General features: G+C 47.6%; 1 protein-coding gene and 1 pseudogene across 16 annotated transcripts; one reads left to right on the plus strand and one right to left on the minus strand.

Annotated features, from left to right (window-relative positions):
* Window positions 1–468: 468 nt before the first annotated feature.
* PGAP2 (post-GPI attachment to proteins 2) lies at window positions 469–19,339 on the minus strand. Of its 16 annotated transcripts, XM_036427995.1 has the most exons (9): window positions 13,108–13,126; window positions 9,879–10,053; window positions 8,931–8,942; window positions 8,802–8,804; window positions 5,940–6,107; window positions 2,467–2,719; window positions 2,261–2,367; window positions 1,557–1,665; window positions 469–1,377 (listed from the first exon to the last, which is right to left on the minus strand). In XM_036427995.1, exons 1-9 carry the CDS (start codon window positions 13,113–13,115, stop codon window positions 1,247–1,249), a joined length of 966 nt encoding a protein of 321 aa, XP_036283888.1. In that variant the 5' UTR covers window positions 13,116–13,126; the 3' UTR covers window positions 469–1,246. The 16 variants fall into 16 exon arrangements, with proteins under 16 accessions (XP_036283888.1, XP_036283878.1, XP_036283880.1 ...); XM_036427985.2 differs by lacking the exons at window positions 5,940–6,107; window positions 8,802–8,804; window positions 8,931–8,942 and adding exons at window positions 12,421–12,492; window positions 19,115–19,328 and having other exon boundaries at window positions 13,108–13,128; XM_036427987.1 differs by lacking the exons at window positions 5,940–6,107; window positions 8,802–8,804; window positions 8,931–8,942 and adding exons at window positions 15,213–15,373; window positions 19,115–19,328 and having other exon boundaries at window positions 13,108–13,128.
* On the plus strand, window positions 14,451–14,679 carry LOC118713870 (annotated as a pseudogene).
* Window positions 19,340–19,381: the final 42 nt, after the last annotated feature.

Raw genomic sequence — 19,381 nt, forward strand, 5'->3', positions numbered from 1 at the left:
CCCCACCCCCCAATTTCTCTAACAAAGCTCTGGGCTCCCTTAGAGGGGCCAGTCTTGCTATGGGGCCCAGCCACAGTTTCTACAGTAGTCTGGGATGCAAAGGATAGGCTCAGAAAGAGAGGTGGAGAACCATCAGCCTGCAGGCAGGTGTTCTCAGTGGTCTTGCATCTGAGCTATTTACATCCCCAAAGGGAAACATCTTTACAGGCATTTGGGGCTAGAACTCAAGCCTTTACCTCCACCCAAGATTCCCAGTATCTCTGGAGTCATTACAAGGATAGCTCAGTTACTTCTGCTCACCAAAATTGGTGCTTAGGTCAGCCATAGGAGACTCCAGGCCTACGGTGGTAATGGGGTACCATGTGGAATCATAACCTACTATGGATTTATTCCCTCCATCCTTGGAGCTTGTCCTCACCTAAGTTTCATTAGAGATTCACCCAAAGACAAGCAAGCCTTAGCCCAGACTGTTGGCAAAAAAAAAAATTTATTTTCCTTTGAAATAAAATGTACAATCTAAAGAGCTCAGAGCCTGGGAATAGTAGGGAGGTTGGGGAAGGGGCACCAATTGGGGACAGAATCTGCCTCTGGCCTTCCACCCCACACTTTTGCCAAGAAGGATGAGTCTGTAAGCCAGGGAAGGGAAGAGAAATATATGCTGTGCCAGTGCTTTTTCTGGAGCAGTCAGCGTTCGGGTACAGATCACCACCTCCACAAGGTGATATCAGAAGCACGGACTGGTAGGGCCCTTGGAAATCATGCAGCCTGCCCACCCCATCATCAGAGATGAAGTCAGGACCAGACCATCTGGGCAGCCTTAGCAGGATGTGCAGAGTAGATTATTAGAGACATGAGCTGAGTGAATGATCACGGGAAGGCAATGGCTGTGTTTTTTAGGTGACAGCCACTGCTCAGTGGTCCCTGACCTCAAATGAGAGGTGGCTATGTTAAGGCCAGGAACCAGATGGTGGTTATGAACCTCAGAACTTTTTTTAGCACCAGGTGGAGCTCTCCTGCCAACTCAGCTTCTTGGGGCTTCTCAGGCAAGGGTGATGCTGCTTGCAGGTCCCTGTGCCTTCATATGGTGTGGGGGAAAGGAGATGCCGTAGAGCTGGGTAAAGCCATGTCCTGTGCCCATCCTCCTTTCTTCCCTCCCCCATTTCAGTAGGGCCCAGAGAGGACACAGGAGGTAGGGAAGGCCAGAGTGGTTTCTGGGCAGTGGGCCTCCTCTGCAGGAGAGAAGGGTTTAGAACCGCTTTTCCTCAGGCACGGAGGTAATGAGAAGCTCCTTGTTCCCGAAGTCCCACCAGGCTGTCATGTGGAATGCCATGTTGGTTAGGACAACAGTGTATTCCAGGATGGCAAAGATGGTGTACACTGTTTTGAGGACACAAGGAAAGGCATGGTGAGCCTCCTGTCCCCACCTTCCCCCTGACCTGGGGCCTCCAGATAAATCACCACCACTACATGGCTACACAGGGAGCATACCACCATATTGCACACTATAGGAAACACAATTGCCCTGTGACCATCTATGGGTCCTAGTCTGGCCTCACCTCCAGCCTCACAATACATGTTGTGCCGAAAGTAGACAGCCAGCGCCGTGAAGAAGGAGAAGAAGTTGATGACGAAGAGCCGCTGTTTCCAGTTGTAGGACTTCTGATCCTATAGGATAGGCTGCTGCTGACTCTGCAGCTTGTTGGATATGTGTCAGTGGTCTCTCCTGTTAACCCCAACTCCTAAGGAATGGTCTCCCCAACCTTGGTCATGGAAGGGGCACAGGCAGGGGCACCAGGATGATGGGCATGTTGACATCCCTGCATTTAGGGTATAATGGGGCCAAGGAGCAGTGGTGTCCCTGCCCCTCCCACTTTGGGAAGATGGACTATGAAAGTTACTTGGAGTCAACCAACCAATCCCACACCTCCAGATACTGGGTAGAAAAAGGGTGTATATGTGTGGGGGAGAGGGGGGAAGGAGTGCAATTGTAATTATTACAGACCACAGATCCTGACATGTCTTCCTAACCCATGCCCTTCATTCTACCTCCACTTGGAGCTTCCATCTCCTCTCATCTCCAGTCTCCCATACTACCAATTCTGACCAGTTACCCTCCCCTTATCCTCAAGTCCTAGCCTCAGCCAAGATTCCAATTAGAACTCCAGTTCCCGTCTCACCATTAACCGCATTCAGAGGACAGGTTCCTTGATTGTCCTCTGTGCGCCTGGAGCCTCGGGTCTACCCTAGGTGTGGGCTGTACCTCCTGACTTACTGTGTGCTTCTTGGTCAGCCGCCAGATAATACAGGTGAGGAGCATGTGACTGAGGGATGCTGCGATGAACACAATGAAAGCGTTTTCGTGGATAGCTGGAGGGAGAGAGGAGGGTTGGGAGCGCTCATGGCAGGACGCATCCCCTCCCAGAACCCTTCCCTTCCCCACTCTCCTTCCCTCCTCAGGTCACCCACTGAAGTCCTCGGAAGAGGAGACATAGGTGAGCACTAGCAGCGCGAGGTTCTCGATGACGTTGAAGATGAAGTTGAGCCGGCAAAGCAGTTGGTAGCGAGGACACGGGGAGGTGCAGCTGAGGTAGTGGTTCCAGTAGGCGAAGGCTACCATGAAGCGGGGTGCTGAGTGCAGGCCGATGCAGAAGCGCCACACGTAGCGCTGGGGCACCTCCCCGCCAATGGCAGAGCTCACCGAAGGCAGGTAATTGGGCACCTAGGGAGTTGTGACCCATGTGGGCACTGGCCCTTGCCACACCCACCCGCCTGGAGATCCCTCTCTCCATCTAATCAACCCGGCCCTTTGAAGGCTGTGCTCCAGGAAGGCCTCTTTTCAGGTCCTCACTCACCAGTCGGACCGGTGCTTGTGCAGGGACATAGGTGACCTCCATCTCCCTATACATGAAAGCTACACATGACTGGGAAAGCTGTAGACAGGTTCAGAGAGACTGAGCCATTAGTGAAAGGCCCTGAGAGGTTCCACGAACCCAGGACCTCAGATTCAGACCCATGACAGGGATGGGTCAGAGACCATCTTGAGCTTCCTTGGGACAGTGCTGGATTCACTGCCCAAATGAACTGCTCCCCTTACTGTTTTCTGGGTGGGTGTACCTAAGTGATGGAGGTACCGTGAGATACTGGGGGAGCTGCCCAGAAGGGAACCCCCACCCTGATCATGTTTAAGAGCATGATGCTCCTAACCTGTGGTAGTCACCCTGATCTTGCGCATCTCTCCCATCCATCTTCCTCAAAAATGGGTTTCCTCATTCCTTAAGGAATTAGAGCATAATTTTTCAAGTTGAGGAAGGAGGAGGAGATAATACACAAGGATTACTGTGTTGCTTGTATGGGAGGGTGAGAGAGTGGGAGATGAGTAACAGTAGCTTCTATGGGGACAAGAAAGCCTGGAGGAGGCTCTCTTGGACTCGAGGACCTGGAGCTGCTTCTGAAACTTTAATATGGATATAACTCCCTGGGGACTGTGTGAGAGTGCAGAAAGTCTAGAATCTAAAAATCTGCATATCTAAAAGATTCCAGGACTCTGGGACCTACCAGTCTGTTGCCCATACTTTTCATGGACTTTTTTTAGACTTTCAATAAGGGCCAGAGCAGTGTCAGAGCCCAGAGAGGGAATGACCCTGCTGCGATTATGGTGAGACCAGTCTTCAGAGATGGAGTTTTGCAAGATCCCTTCCTTTTTTTTTCCAATGGAGACATTGACTGGGTCTCCAAAGCAGCTAGGCAGGCATGATGGAGGCAGCTCACAGGGCAGGGGCTTCATAGCCTTCGCATGGATTCCCATCAGCACTGTCAGCGGAAACTAAGTGCAAAGCTCTCAGAGAGAGGTTGCTGCTCTCAAGGCCAGGGCTGGAGACACCATAGCTTGAGACCAGGCCCAGATATTCACTCGGGCTATTCAGTCAAGGGGCAGCATGGAGGCTTAGGAAACATACAAACCTGGGGCTGCCTCTCTGAGTAGGGTGAGTGGGAGTGGTGCCTTCACTCCCTAGAATATTCATGCTGAAAACTCCTGCCACAATCTAAGCTATTTAAGAGGAACAGGACCAGCCTCTAAAGCTTGGATGGAAGAGCCCAGTGCATTTAAGGGCTCACATCCCCGGCCAATGCTGGGAAACAGGTAAAGAGTAGAGATGGCAGAGCTGGGGAGACACCTGAGGAGGAAGAGAGAATTAGGGCCCTGTGGCTGCCAGTCCTGTCCTTACAAACTCTACCCAGAGTTCTAAGAGCAGGAATTGCATCTCATCTCTCCTCTCTCTCTCTCTCTCTCTCTCTCTCTCTCTCTCTCTCTCTCTCTCTCTCTCTCTCTCTCTCTCTCTCTCTCTCTCTCTCTCACACACACACACACACACAATCAAGTACAGATACTAATATACAACAAACATACAAGTTTCCCATTCACCAACTAGCCAGCAACAAGCAACATCAGGAGCTATCAGAAACCAGGCACACTGTTCACCTCAAACCTCACCATGAGCTCAGAGCTAAGGGTACTGAGAGATGGGAACATAACCCCTCCCCCAAGAACAGAAACCCTTTGGTCTGGAGGAAATAGCTTAGTGGATCTGTGGCAGGGTGGCAGGGCAGAAATGCACATGCTATAAAGGGAGGGAGCCCAAAATATTCCCTGTCTTAGCATCTCAGTTTTTATCATTAGAGATTCATATTTTTGGCCTCAGATCAAAGTTCCCTGAAATTATGGATTGCTTTCCTATTTACCTTACTACACCCTGCCACTTGCCAACTGGTCAAAAACTCCTACTCCCATCATTTCCACTTTCTATTTTCTACTCTCCATCCCTCCTGTTTACTCTTACAGTCCCCGTCTTAGCTCTCATCTCCCAGTAGCATGAGCTATTGTACTAGCCTCTTCACTAGTCTCCCTGCTCTTGTCCCCTGCCACCCTTTCAGGGGCAGATTGGTCTTCTAAACCACAAAAATGACCATGTCCCTTTCCTGTTTTTTGTTTGTTCTCTCTCTCTCTCTTTCTCTCTCTCTCTCTCTCTCTCTCTCTCTCTCTCTCTCTCTCTCTCTCTCTCTCTCTCTCTCTCTCTCTCTTCCCCTTTTTCTTTTCCCCCATCCCCTTTCCTGTTTAAAATCTTTCCAAACCTTCCCATTGCCTTCTGGATAAAACCAAGTTATCAGCCCCACCCCTCCACCCCCAAAGTTGTCAGCCTGGCATTCACAAAGATTCTTCTTCACCCCACAGCAACAATGCCCACTCAAGGAAGGAAGTCTTCCCCGATGTCCAAGCTAGGTTATGTGCTTCCTCTGGGCCCTGCTATCCCTGTCTTCCCTTTTATCACAAAAGGAGTCCTATCTCACCGTGTAGTGACTGTCTGGGTCTAGGACTATCTCCTGTATGAATGAAATGCTAAGGGCAAGTCCATGTTCAATTCAATGCCCCTGACATAGAACCTATACTCCTAGGTCCTCAACAAAGGCCTGGTGGACTGCTCCTGGAGGCAGGAAGTCCATCTAGGTATCTAGCTGGCAGAGCTCTTGAGTGGATACAGGAGGCCAGAGACAGAATCCAAGCTAGAATATCCCATAGCAGGGCTTGGGGTCCTCTTAGGTCAGGCCCCCAGTCTGAGCTATAGCTGTTACTTCTAGCTCCTGGCCTCATCTTCCTTCTTCAGTCCTGGATTCCCTTTCAGTCTGGTCTTCCTTCACTCTCCTTCTCCCTCTCATGATCTCTCTTACCTATTCCCACCCACTTCCCTTCACCCTTTCCCCTTTGCGACTCTACTTTCTGAGTCTCTCCCTCAACCCTCCCCCCAACTCTGACTTGCCCCCACCATCCTTTTATCTCTTTCCCCTCTCTCTAACCCTCCGCCTTCTCACCTATTCTCTGATTTTGCCCTTATCTCCATCTCCCAACCTGGCCCTGACCCGGTGCTGGGGAGCATGGAACTCACCCCACAGTCAGTGGCCACCGTGTACTCAAAGTGGAACATCAGGGACCAGATGATGCAGAAGAAGAAACCGAACACAGGGAAAGTGATGAGCCACCCGAGCATGGCTGTGAAGCGAAGCCGGAAGTTGGTCCCATCAGGGTCCAAGGGCTGGGAGGCCGCAGAGAACATCTTGTAGGAACTGGTGCCTAAGCAGGGCAAAGGATACAACATAGGGCCTGGTGGGATACCTAGGCCTGGGAAAGTGGGGCCTTTTCCAGAGCAACTTGGGGTATAGAAAAGATCAAAAAGAGTAGAACAACATAAGGAAAAGAAAATTAGTGCAGAAGAGAAGGAGGTGCAGATGGAGATGAGGTAAGAGCAGCAGAGACAGACAGTGTCAGGTCTTAGGAATCCCCTTGGCACACTGATCCTAAACAACCACTCTTGAAGGGTCTGGAAAATAGAGGCTCCCAGTGGCCTGGACAGGAAAGCTCAGATGGCCCACCTCATCCTCACTATCTTCATTCCCACTCAGAAGGGTCAGAGGTGGAAGGGCTATTATTTCCATTCCACAGAATAGGAGACTGAGGCCAAGCACTATGCCAGGATCAATCATTAGGACTAAGGCCTCTTGCCACCTGACAGCTTAAGGCCCCAATCAAGGCTTTCTACAGGTCAAGGATCCTAGACAAAGAGCCCTATCTCACACTGGCCCAAGCCCTCCCACTGACCCTGTCTGACCACATTCCAGCTCTTTACCCATGTTCAACTAGGAACAGTGGGCGTGCCCCAGACCAACTTCAATGGGACCGCAGGCTACCAGCCAACCCTCCCCCAGGCTCAGAATGATCCAAGCCTCAGGCCAGCAGTATACCCTGATCCCAAGATCCCAGGGTCCCTCTGAGGCCCAGACTTCTATCTCCTTTCTCTCTAAGAAGACCATGTCACCCACTTCAAGGTTTACAGGAATCTGAGAATCATGGAAACCTTGTTGGACCACACTCAGGACAGACAGACCTAGACCCAGGTAACTGGGCTGCTTTTGCTCCCTTCTCCTTCTAGGCAAAGAACTCCCTTTCCACCCCCTACTGCCCCATCCATCATGACCTCTCAATCTAGGCTCCCTTCAGGGGAGGGGTGAGGGGTGGGGGTTGTACAAAGATGATTTTGTATTAAAATGCCTAAGACCAAAGCTCCCCTTGGGACTCATACCTCCCTCCATTAGGGAACCCCAATCCATTAGTCTAGCTTACCATCAGGAATTGGGACAGGAGAAGGGCTGAGGGAGGAAGGGGGGCACTGAGCAACACTTACAGTGGGTGCTGAAGGGTCCGAAGAGCTTGGCTTGAGGGCTTTAGCCAGACTGAGACTGTTTTAAGACTAAAGGGTCCCACCCCCAGCTCCTCAGGGCCAGCCTTCCCACCCACAGAGTGCCCAGATCTCCACGCCTGCTCAGGCAGACAGTCTTCCTAGGACCAATAAGGCCAAGTCATAAATTTTGAAACACTCTGAAAATGTAAGAAGTGATAGTGGCTAAGGTCAGCCCACAACAGCTTCCTTGCCAGGGATGGGGGTGGGGAGTTTGTCTAGCGATACAGGTAGGTTTCTGGAAAGGGAAAAGTAGAAAACAGAATAGGATTTCACCATTTTTTGTTGGAATGGGAATGAGCATGTTGTTGGGCCCCATTGGAGAGCTAATCTTAGGACAATAGATTCATGATCCAGAAGAGATCTAGACAGGCCTGGATATGAGCTATCAGTATCCAGCCTGGACAGATGCAGAAACAGCTATTGGCTGCATTAAGAGAGACCTAACAGCCTCTAATAGGAAAGGAACAGTCCTGTTTTTGCCCAATCCATTTGAAGTCCTATGCCCAGATTAGGTCTTAGCATGGAGTGACCAATAATTCCTGAAGGAGTTAGAATTATGCTACCTAAGAGTAGGCTCACGGATTACCATCTCTGCAGGGCTGGCTGAAAACCAGGAGGAAAGAGCAGCTCTAAGTAGCTACCAAAGCAGGGATTCACCAAGAAGAGAGTGTATGCTCACTATAAGAGTGAGCTTGTTAATTGTTAGCTACTAAGCCTTGTTAGAATAGGCTGCCTGGGGAGGAAGAAAACTCCGCATCACTAAGGATGTGCAAGCAGAAGTAAAGTCATCTAATTATAGATATGTTAAACTAAGGTTACTTCTTTCATTCCTAGGGTTGGCCATTCCTTGGAATTCAGGGTGAGAAATTCAGAGCCTATATAAAAATCCCCAGGGAGATCCAACATGGTAATCCTAGGGAGTAGGAACTTAATACCCCCAGAGTTGCCTGGCCTAGTTCTGCCCAGCAGGACCAGAACTAACCCCCTTATAGCTACCTATAACTTATCTACATAAGCAGTATGCCAAGAATAAGTCATAGATATGCCAGATATGCTGAGGTATTGTTCCCATTAGCCCTTGGAGCCAGCCATGAAGGGCAGAGCAAACAGCCTACATTTAACTCCATATGCTGTGCAAATATGATTTTCTGTATGGACTATGACTGCATTATACCAGAGCACTGGGCTGGGGGTATTATTCAACAAATACTGATTTTCATTTTCCCAGAGCACTGGACTGGGGGTCTTATTCAACAAATACTGATTCAGATGTAGTGCTCACCTTCAAGGAGCGTGCATTCTGGTGGGGAAGGTACACAACTATAAGGTGATACAACTGTGTGAGGGAGTGGTTAAATTTGCCCCAAGGAAGCTGAAGAAGGCTTTTTGGAGGAGTTGGCCAGGGTAATAGAAACATTTGATGTATTATCAAAGGTGAGAAGTAGTCTTGGGTCTTTTCTAAGATGAGAACTAGGTCTTAGAACTAGGTCCCCCCTTAGAGCACCCGGTCACCCTCTTTCTTCTAGTTCTGTTTTTTTCTGATAGCTCCCAGCCTGGTTTTTATCAGAATGGCTACCCATTGCTCAAGGCCCATGATTACCCGTTGACAAATCAAGAGGGAAAACTTCAAGTCCTATGAACACAAGAAGTGCTCTACCTCTATCCCCAGCCAGACTCCACTGCTAGGTCACACAGCCCCTTTTCTGGATCAAATGCTCTTTGTAGGACTGGGAGTCTTTGGAGCTCTTGCTGAAGCTAATGTAAAAGTCCCTGTCCAGGCCCTACCTCTTTTCTACTTAGAGTACATATGTAAATTCCCCCCCTGACAATTTCCTTCTCCTCCTCCTCCTTCTGCTCCTCACCTTAACATTTCATAAATCATCATCTTATTCTTCCTCTACCCGAGCTCTATACTAGTAGACATGGGGAAACAGAGTCAGTGGATAAACTAGGAGTATGACAAAAGTAAACACAGGTCTCACCCCCTTTACTCCAATATCCTATAGAAAAAGAATTATCACATCTTTCTTCCTGGCCCAGCACCCCATACTGCAGTCCAGAGGGTACATGGCCATCTATGAAACCTTAGAGGGCCTGGGACCTCCCTAGGAACACAGACTCATAGTCAGATCCCCATCCAGACAGGCACAAATACAGTCTCTCTCACACACATACCCAACTCAAAGGCATTATAGGTCACGTCCCTTACAGTTACACACACATATACGTAATTACATTCCCATAGAAACAGGCACAAGCCCACAGTGCCACACTGAGAAGCTCCAAATACGCTCTAGCTTAGTCCTGTTCTCTCTCCACCCCCCCAGAAACTCTGGGTCTCCTGAATCTGCCCCTCTATGAAGGATTGAGTTCTGCTGTGGCTGCCCAACTTCAGTCCCCAGCCCCCAGCCCCCAGCAACCTCCATGGAAGGTAAAGGGAGAGTAATCCTTGTGACCTCAGTTTTCAGGCATCCCCCCGTACCCTCCAGCATCCCAGTAGGTTTGATGGATCCCACTGCTAATCCTGTTACAAAAGAACCAGGATCCAAAATAAATCCAATATGAGGTATCAGTGCCCCCAATCCCTACCCCACAGTGTGTAGACGTAGTCTCCTTGAAGTGGAAGAGCAAGGACCAGAGGACGCAGAAGAGGAAGGCGACAAGTGGACAGCAGACTGTGAGCACGGCCACCATGGTGAAGCGAAGCCGGAACAGGGCCCCATCCCGGTCCAGGGACAGTGGAACCTGGTACATCTTGTCAGACCTGGGGATGGAGTGGTGTGCTGTCAGGGCCCAAGGAAGCAAGGTGAAGTCAGCGCTTGTGCTCAGTCCTCAAAGAAGGAAGCCAGTTAGCCCCTAAGCTTGGACAGCTCCTGTCCTGGATGAGGAAGACTGATTTGGAAACCTAGGAGAATTCTGATCTTTAATTTCAGAGGACAGGGAACCAGACCTGTCCTGCAATGAGTCTTGAATAGATTGGGATCTTCTCTTCCCTATGCCCAGGACTATAGGAACTGGTTTAATTAGTCTTATTTCAGGAACCAATCCTAAAGCCTTCTAGCAGGCAGAAAGTTCCATCTCTCTCCTCCAAGTCCTTGAACTTTCATGCTTCAGGGCCTCCCATCAGCTCTCACTGCTTTACCCACTGGTCCAGGTTCCCACTGTACCCTTCGTCCCTTCCCAAGCTCTGTGTGCCTGCACCACAATTCATAGCAACAAGGACTCCATGGAAACCAACAGAACCTCAGACTCCCTACTTGTCCCTGCCTGCTGCCTCACATGCTCTGATAGTGAAAGGCTTTGCAGAGTCAGGCCTGGTGCTGACATGGGCTTGCTGTTTACTGAAGAAAGCTGCCTAGTCAGCTTCTGGGGGCTTGCCAGTGCCCAGGGGCCTGTCCACTCCCTCTGGATAGAAGGTACGGGTCTTGAGGATTGTGACTCCCTGCTCAGATGAGGTTATCTAAGGTCAGGAACTCTAATAGCCGAATATACAGCAGCAATCCTAGCCCAGAACCCCCTGTGTAGAGATGGAGAAGCTGAGACCAAGAGAAGGAGCAGGAACCTGCTCAGAGCCATAGAGTCACAAACTGCACAAACTCTGGTCTTCATTGACCCCTTAACCCTTAGGCCAGAGATCTTGGCAGAAAGGACAAATTAGAAGGGGAAGGCGAAAGAGTGCCTGTCTATAAAAGGAAGAAGGGTAAAAACCAAATCCTATATGGATGAGTCAGTCATCCCTGCTCCCATTGTAAAGACAGGGAAACCTAGACACAGAGAGAAGGCCCTTCCTCAAAGCAATACGCTGTCCAGAAGAAAAGCCATCCTCACCACTTAGGCTTCTTGCTGCCAAACTGGTTCCAGATACATAAATAACTTACTCTTCTGGACTCAAGCTTCACCAGATCAAGTCCCAACTCTTCTGGGCTCCACCCACAGGCCTCTCCCTTCTAGTCCTACCTTCCGGAAGAACCTGACTCCCATAGGCTGGCCTTCTGGCCTTCCGGAAGCAACCAGGAAAATACACCTCCACACAGTCATCTATCTTCTCCGCCCATCTCTCTGCCAGGCCCTATCCCAATTGTTCAAGCTCATTTCTTCCTTCAGGGGCTAGGGGTCCCTCAGGGGAGTAGGAAGTGGCTCTGGTGAGCCTCCCCGATCAAACACATTCCTTGGATCAACCAAATAGACTGAGTCCCTCAAGGCCCTGGAAAGGGAACACCTTCCCCACCCAGACCAAACCCAGATTCTGTGCGTGTAGCAGCAGTCCCTCTTAAAACCCCTTCCTGAAGCCAGTTGCTACAGATCTCTCCGGAACCACAGGGTCCCCAAACTGAACACTGGATCCTCAAGGAATAAAAAGTTATGAAAGTTACTGCTCAAAGCAGGGGATGACAAGGATGTTGTAAGAACAGGCTGTTCCACTTCTTCAAGATATGCATGGCCTCCTTTTTAGCTGTGTGACCTTGGGCACATCACCTAACCATTCTGGGCCTGTTTCCACAATTGTTCAACATGGGGATCATGTTGTTTTAGATAAAACCATTCCAACTTGGACATTCAACTCCTCCAGAACAGTGAGCTCACTACCTGAAGGTCAGCTGTTCAGCCCCAGTTAGCTCTAACTTCCTCGTAGGTATTACTTCGTTGAAAACAGCTTTCTTAGGAGTATTCCTACCTCATCTCTAAACATCTTCTCAGCTTCCAGTCCTAATCCACAGTTACTAGATGCCTTCTGAATCTGGGCACTATATGTAATTTCTTTTACTCCTCACTATAATTCTATGAGGTGGGCACTATGACCGGAATTTATAGGCACAGGGAGGCTAAAAACATTTGCTCAAGAGCACATGCTAATAACTGTCAGCTGAGGTTTGAAACTAATATATTGGGTTCCAGGTCCTCACTCTCCCCCCTCCCCACCTGCTTTCTTTGTGTGTGTGTGTGTGTGTGTGTGTGTGTGTGTGTGTGAGTTTTTTGTTAATCCTCACCTGAGGATATTTTGTCCATTGATTCTTAGAAAGAAAGAATACATCAATATGAGAGGTTGCCTCCTGCATGGGGGCCAGGGATAGAATCTGCAATTGAGATAGTGTCCTTGACCTTGAGCAGCCCACCGGAATCTAACCCAGACCTTTCAGACCGAGGGCTCATGCTCTAACCACTGAACCGCTGGCTGGGTGGCAACACAAGCATTTCCAGGCACCTATGGAGGAATGCGGAGCAGGAGTCCATGTGGTGTTAAGAAGGGAGAGCTCAGCCCCTGCACACCCAGCCCCAGATAGAGGAAAAGGGGTCAGCTCAGCAGTGCAGGACAGCAGCAGTTCCTGGGTAGGGGCCAGGACTACGAGATAGGGATGGGGCCCGGCGGAGGCTGAACCACGTGGCCCAGCTCCCCCAACCGGGGCTGCCCTGCGGTCCAGCACACCCATCCCCATACTCACCTAAAGCTGCGGCTTCGAGGAGACCGCTCTAGCGCAGGCCAGGAGCGGAGGGGTCTGGGGACCCGGAGGGTAGCCCAGGCCCGGCCAGGAGGCAGGGGGGAGAAGGGGGAGGAGCGGCGGGGAGGGGAGTGGGACGGTGGGGGCGGGGCCGGCGCGCTTGGGGCGGAACTTGGGAAGGAAACTGCGCCCAGATCCTCCGCTGGCTCCTCCCCGCTTCTGCAGACCCAGGCCCTGGGCTCTTCTCCTTAATCTGGTGTCCCCTCAAACCATGCCCCTCTAGCCTTCACCTGTTCCTCTAATTCCGGATGCGTGGGTACGGCCGGAAGAGCCCTGCACAGCGGGTTTGACTCGTTGGATAAGCCGCCTAGTTACCTTACCTCTCCATTGCGTTCCATCACCTGTTGAAAGAACAGAAGATTTAATTCAGCAAAGCCCCGGATTCTCTCATTTCTTGACCTCAGTCTCTCCTTCTTGACCCCAGTCTCTCCTTCTCCCCATTCTAGCCGAATTATCCAGCCTCACCCCTCTAAAACATTGAATCAGTTTTGTCCCAACCTTGGTCCTAAACTTTGTTACCCAGTGCCGATTTGGGGAATTTCAGCAGAGAAGGGCACCTGACAGGTAATGAAATCGAGTGAGGCCCACCCCAGAAACTCTAGGCCAGAGCTATTCCCGCCTTTGGTCAGGAGAGGGCGCCCTGCCCTATCAGTCAGAGCTGAGAGGATCGCCAGCCCCAGCCCTGGTTTCTCCCCACGATGGAAGAAAGGGTTGATCACCAGAAACCTGCCCCCCAGCGTTCCCTCCCCACGCTGACTGACACATAAACTCGAAGGAGACTCTTGGCTCCCTTTGCAAAGATCATCCTACTCCATTAGGGAAAGGGATGAAGGGACCAGAAATCCTTCCTGCAAGTGCAATGCCTGTTTTGTCAGAGTAGACAGGGGTTGGAGGGCCTCTAAGCTAGACACCACCATCACATTTCCCCCCACTTAGTAATTTTTAAAAATTTCTTTATTGATTATGGCATTAATATATGTGTCCTTATTCCCCTATTCCCCCCATAATTTTTAAAAATTGATTTTAGAGCCAAAGCCGGTTTGGCTCAGTGGTAAAGCGTTGGTCTGCGGACTGAAAGGTCCCAGATTTGATTCCGGTCAGGGGTACGTACATTGGTTGCAGGCACATCCCCGGTAGAGGGTGTGCAAGAGGCAGCTGGTCCATGTTTCTCTCTCATCGATGTTTCTAGCTCTCAATCTCTCTCTCTCCCTTCCTCTCTGTAAAAAATCAATAAAATATTTTTGAAAAAAATTGATTTTAGAGAGAGAGATACATCAAGTTTTGTTGTTCCACTTATTTATACATTCATTGATTGCTTCTTCTTATATGTGCCCTGACTGGTTTTAACCCACAACCTTGATGTATCTGGATGATACCCTAACCAACTGAGCAATCGGCCAGGACCACATTTCCCGCCCCCATTTAATCACCACATTTTGAGTCCCCTGTGTCCCAGGGCACTTTTCTGCTTTTTATGTTATCATATTTAATCCTCACTAAAAACTCTCTGAGATAGATACTATTAATATACCCATTTTATCAATGAAAACAGAAGGTAAAGTTACCTACTCACACAGATAGTAAATGGTAGAACCAGGATTTTAGACTGGAACATGAGATCCTTTAATCACTATATCCTCTACAAGTAGCAAGATCACTTTGCATCACTTTTCAGTCTTTCCGCTAAGATCAAGTATAGTATCTGTTCTTATCAATTTACTATCTGATATACTATCTTATCAATTTACTATCTTATCAATTTACTGTTTTCTACTCAAGGACAATATATTTCATGAATTTTTGGAGCAGGGAGATGGAATAGGAGCTTGCTCCATGTTTTTGCCCATTGGCCCAGTATTGCAATAATAAAATAAAATAAAAGCCTAGCCGGTTTGGCTCTGTGGATAGAGCGTCAGCCTGTGGACTAAAAGGTCCCAGGTTAGATTCCAGTCAAGGGCATGTACCTTGTTTGCGGGCACATCCCCAGTGGTGGGTATACAGGAGGCAGCTGTTTGATGTTTCTCTCTCATCCATGTTTCTAATTCTATCTCTGTAAAAAAAAAAAAAAAAAAAAAAAAAAAAAAATCAATAAAATATATATTTTTAAAAATCACCACTTTGCAAATGGGGAAACAGAGACTCCAATTTTTATTAACTTGCCAGAGCTTATTTCATGCATTCACTCTTGTTCATTCACTCACTGTAGGCCTGCTCTGTGGCAAGCCCTGGGTTGGCCAATGGTGGGGAACCCAGAGATATCTGGGCCCCACTCCTGGAGGAAAAGTGTCTTATTCTCAAAACTACTTTTCTTGACTTTGAATTCTTCCCACCTTCTCCTTTAAGGTCCCAGGGCAAGTGAACAATTAATAAAACTGCTAAAAAACCACTTCCATTTAGTTTCAAAAACTGGATTTAGGTTTTCTACCTTTGGGCTTCGAGTCATCCTCTTTAGCTCCAACCTACAGATGGCCTGCTTCTGGCCCTTGCTCCCTGTCTTGAGCTCTTTCCTGGTCCCACATCTTTATTCTCCCTGTTCATCTGGCTTGGAATGCTTCTTTTCCTCCATCTCAGCAAACTCTACTCTTCCTGTAAAGGTAGTGATTAGCATGACACTTCGGTAATTTAGAAATTCATGTGGTCATTTCTAGGAGATCAATAAAATAATAGAAAAAAAGAATTTTATTTCTAAATTGGCACAGGAGGAAAAACAAAATAATCTGGAAGAATGCAGGAAAGGAGATTTAAATGGCCAACAAACACATAAAAAGATAGTCATCATCATTAGTTATTAGGAAAATGTACATGAAAAGGACAATTCACACCCCCAAGGATGGCTATAATTTTTTTTAAAAAGGAAAATAACAAATGTTGGAAGTGATGTGGAGAAATTGGGACCCTCAGATAATGCTGGTGGGAATGTAAAATGGTATAGTCACTTTGTAAAACAGTTTGACAGTTCCTCAAAATGTTAAACATAGTTACCATATGACCCTACTTCTAGGTATAAAAATATAAATACAAAAGAATTGAAAACTTATGTCCATAAATGACTTGTACATGAATGTTCATAACAGTATCATTCTTAGTATAATAGTTACAAAATGGAAACAACTCAAATATCATTTAACTCATGAATGTATAAACAAAATATATCTATAAAATGGAATATTATTTGACCTGAAAAGAAATGAAGTACTAATCCATGCTACAACACAAATTAACCTTAAAAACATTATGCTAAGTAAAAGAAGTCAGACACAAAGGCCATATTGTATGGCTCCATTTGTATGAAATGTCCAGAACAGGCAAATTAATTGAAACAAAGTAGATTAGTAGTTGCCAGGGGCTGGGGGAGAGAGAGATGGAGAATGACTGCTGCCCTAGCCCATCTGGCTCAGTGGATAGAGCACTGGCCTGTGGACCAAAGGGTCCAAGGTTGGATTCTGGTGAAGGACATGTACCGAGGTTCAGGCTCCTCCCTGGCCCAGGCCCTGGTTGGGAAGTATGCAAAAAGCAACCAATCGATGTGTTTTTCTCACATCGATATTTCTTTTTCTTTTTTTTGATGCTTCTTTTTAAAAAAAAATAATTTTATTGAGTTTTTACAGATTAAGGGAGAGAGTTAGAAACATCGATGAGAGAGATACATCAGAGAGATACATCCATCAGCTGCCTCCTGCACACCCCCCACCGGGGATGTGCCTGCAACCAAGGTACATGCCCTTGATCAGAATCGAACCCAGGACCTTTCAGTCCGCAGGCAAACGTTCTATCCATTGAGCCAAACCGGTTTCGGTTCACATTTATATTTGTCTTTCCCTGTCTCTCTTTCACTCTCTCTAAGTCAATGGAAAAATATCCTCTGGTGAGAATTAAAAAGAGAGAGAGAATGACTCTAATTGATCTGATTTTTAGAGAGAGGGGAAGGGGGAAAGAAATATTGATTTGTTGTTCTACTTATTTATGCATTCATTGGTTGATTCTTTTTTTAAAAGATATTTTATTGATTTTTTACAGAGAGAAAGAGAGAGGGATAGAGAGTTAGAAACATCAACGAGAGAGAAACATCCATCAGCTGCCTCTTGCACACCCCTTACTGGGGATGTGCCTGCAACCAGGGTACATGCCCTTGACCAGAATCAAATCCTGGACCTTTCAGTCTGCAGGCCGACACACTCTATCCACTGAGCCAAACGGGTTTTGGCCATTGGTTGATTCTTGTATGTGCCCTGACCAGGGACAGAACCTGAAACTTTGGCATATTGGAATAATGCTCTAACGCTACCCGGCCAAAGTATGGGTTTTTACTTGGGGTTATGAAGATGTTCTGAAATTAGATAGTGGTGATGGTTGCACAACCATATGAATATACCAAAAACCTCTGGATTGAAGTACACTTTCAATGGGTAAGTTTGAATCATATGTGAATTATATAATTTCTCATGTGAATTATATCTCAATTTTTAAACAGATCTGGCAAAGAGCTGGGCCTCAATAAATGGCAGTTATTACTACAAAAAAGTAAAAAAAAAAAAAAATCTAGTAAAGGAGAGACAGAAACAGAACAGAAAGGTTAAGTAGAAAGTATAAAATATTAGATAAAATTACTGAATATACCAATAAATTAACTGCAAAGAACTAAATGCTCTAGTTAAAAACCTAATTATATGCTATTTATGAGCATTACCCTTCACTATCAAGAGGAAGGAAATAAACATTTACTTAGTGCTTCTAAGAGCCAAACATGGGCCCCATCCAGTCCTTTGCAAATTCCATTGTTTTACTTTTGGGCATAGCCCAATTCAAATCAATTTGGCATTGATGCCCCAGGAAGAGATGGTGGTGGAGCGGTAATCCTAATAGGCTTTCTGAGCAATCTGCTATTTTGTTTGGGGCTCTTAGTCATGAAATCTGGTTTCTAGAACATGTACAACCCTCCTTTTGTAATGTCAGGCTTCTGCTCCAAGCTGGGAACACCAATGTTAAAGAAAAAAAAAAAAGCCATAGGCCCAAAATGGCATCACTCAGCTTAAAGCCCATACCAAACCTAGATTTAATACCTGATCTACTTGTACTTTCAACCTCTCCCAGAAACATAATCTTAACCAGTATAAAACTTTCTGGCCAAGCACCAGTAAGGGTAATCTGTCACATAGGCCCTCCTTGTCCTCCATAGAAAGAAGCAGTTACATAATAAAAAACCTTCCTCCTCTTCTCCCCCAAAGAAAAGATGTCTTTTGCTAACAGTTTCCTTTACTCGCCCTTCTTCCTATAAAATCCTTCCATTTTGTTCAACCCTTCAGAATGCCCTTCCAGTTCCTAGAGGGATGCTGCCCAATTCACGAATCGCTTTATAAAGTCAAACCGATTTTCAGATTTACGGCAGTTGAGGTTTTTTTGTTTGTTTGTTTGTTTGTTTTTTAAACCAAGATCATGAAAATGCAGCTCTGCCCTCCAAAAGCCCAGGCACATAGACAGGGATGTAATAGGATACAATGTGACAGAGGCCTGCCCACACATTAACCCAACTTTCTGATAGAGATCAGCAAATGTGTCTCAGAGAAGGCGGGAACATTTGAACCAGGGCTTTAGGAATATCTGGGTGGTTCCTAAAAGGACAAGTAGAAAAAAGTTCTATTCTGAGCCAGTCCCTAAGGCAGGTGTCGGCAACCTATGGCTCCAGAGCCGCATGCAGCTCTTTTGAAGCTTTACCGCGGCTCCGACAACTTGCAAGCCTGTGTGAAAATGAAGGTAACGTCTTACAGCCCTGATGTGCTGACACTGTGCACTGAGGTTCAGGAGCAAAAATTCCATTAACCAGGTAAATTAAATATTTTAATTAGCTATTAATTTGCAAAAATATATTTTACATTAAGTGAAAAAGTCCTTTTTTTTCTTCAGATTGACAGCTAACTGCACGATCCGGTATATAGCATTAAGGTAAGAAACAATATATGCAGTGTTATATTTGTTTTAAATGTCGCAATGGTTTTGCAGCTCCCAGGTTTTTTTTTCCTTCGGAAACGGGTCCAAGTGGCTCTTTATGTCTTAAAGGTTGCAGACCCCTGCCCTAGGGCATCTCTGAGCTCACGTCTATTCCAGGGATTCACAGAGGGAAAGAAAGGTTGTGCTGGGGCTGGTATGGGTCAGAAAACAAGGTTTGGAGGCCTCGCAGCAGCTGCAGGCAAGCTGCACGGACAGTCAGACCTCCCCGGGAGGGTCCTCTCGCTCCGCACGTGGTCTGGCCAGGAAGCGGAGGGAGGTACCGAGGGGAAGCCTTCCCCTCACCGCCCAGGAACTGGGGCAAGGCGAGGGTAGAATAGTTACCATGCCATCCAGTAGCCTACCTTCTGATTGGCCCCAGCTTCCGCAGCCGGGTCTCTCCGCTCCGAGGAAGGGGGCGGGGCCTCTGTGTTTCGTCACCATTCTTCTCCCACACCCAGTCCACTGTAGCCACTCACCAGCCCACTTCGAGGGGCCCTGTGTGACATCACGACTGCCTTCCGGCCAACCGCGGCGGCGAGAGGCGGGACTCCTAGTCCCGCCCACCATCCCTTCCCTTTCCTTCCCCTAATTCCCTTAAGTCCCTCCTCT

This window comes from Pipistrellus kuhlii, unplaced genomic scaffold (assembly GCF_014108245.1).
Source record: "Pipistrellus kuhlii isolate mPipKuh1 unplaced genomic scaffold, mPipKuh1.p scaffold_m20_p_9, whole genome shotgun sequence".
Taxonomy (NCBI): domain Eukaryota; kingdom Metazoa; phylum Chordata; class Mammalia; order Chiroptera; family Vespertilionidae; genus Pipistrellus; species Pipistrellus kuhlii.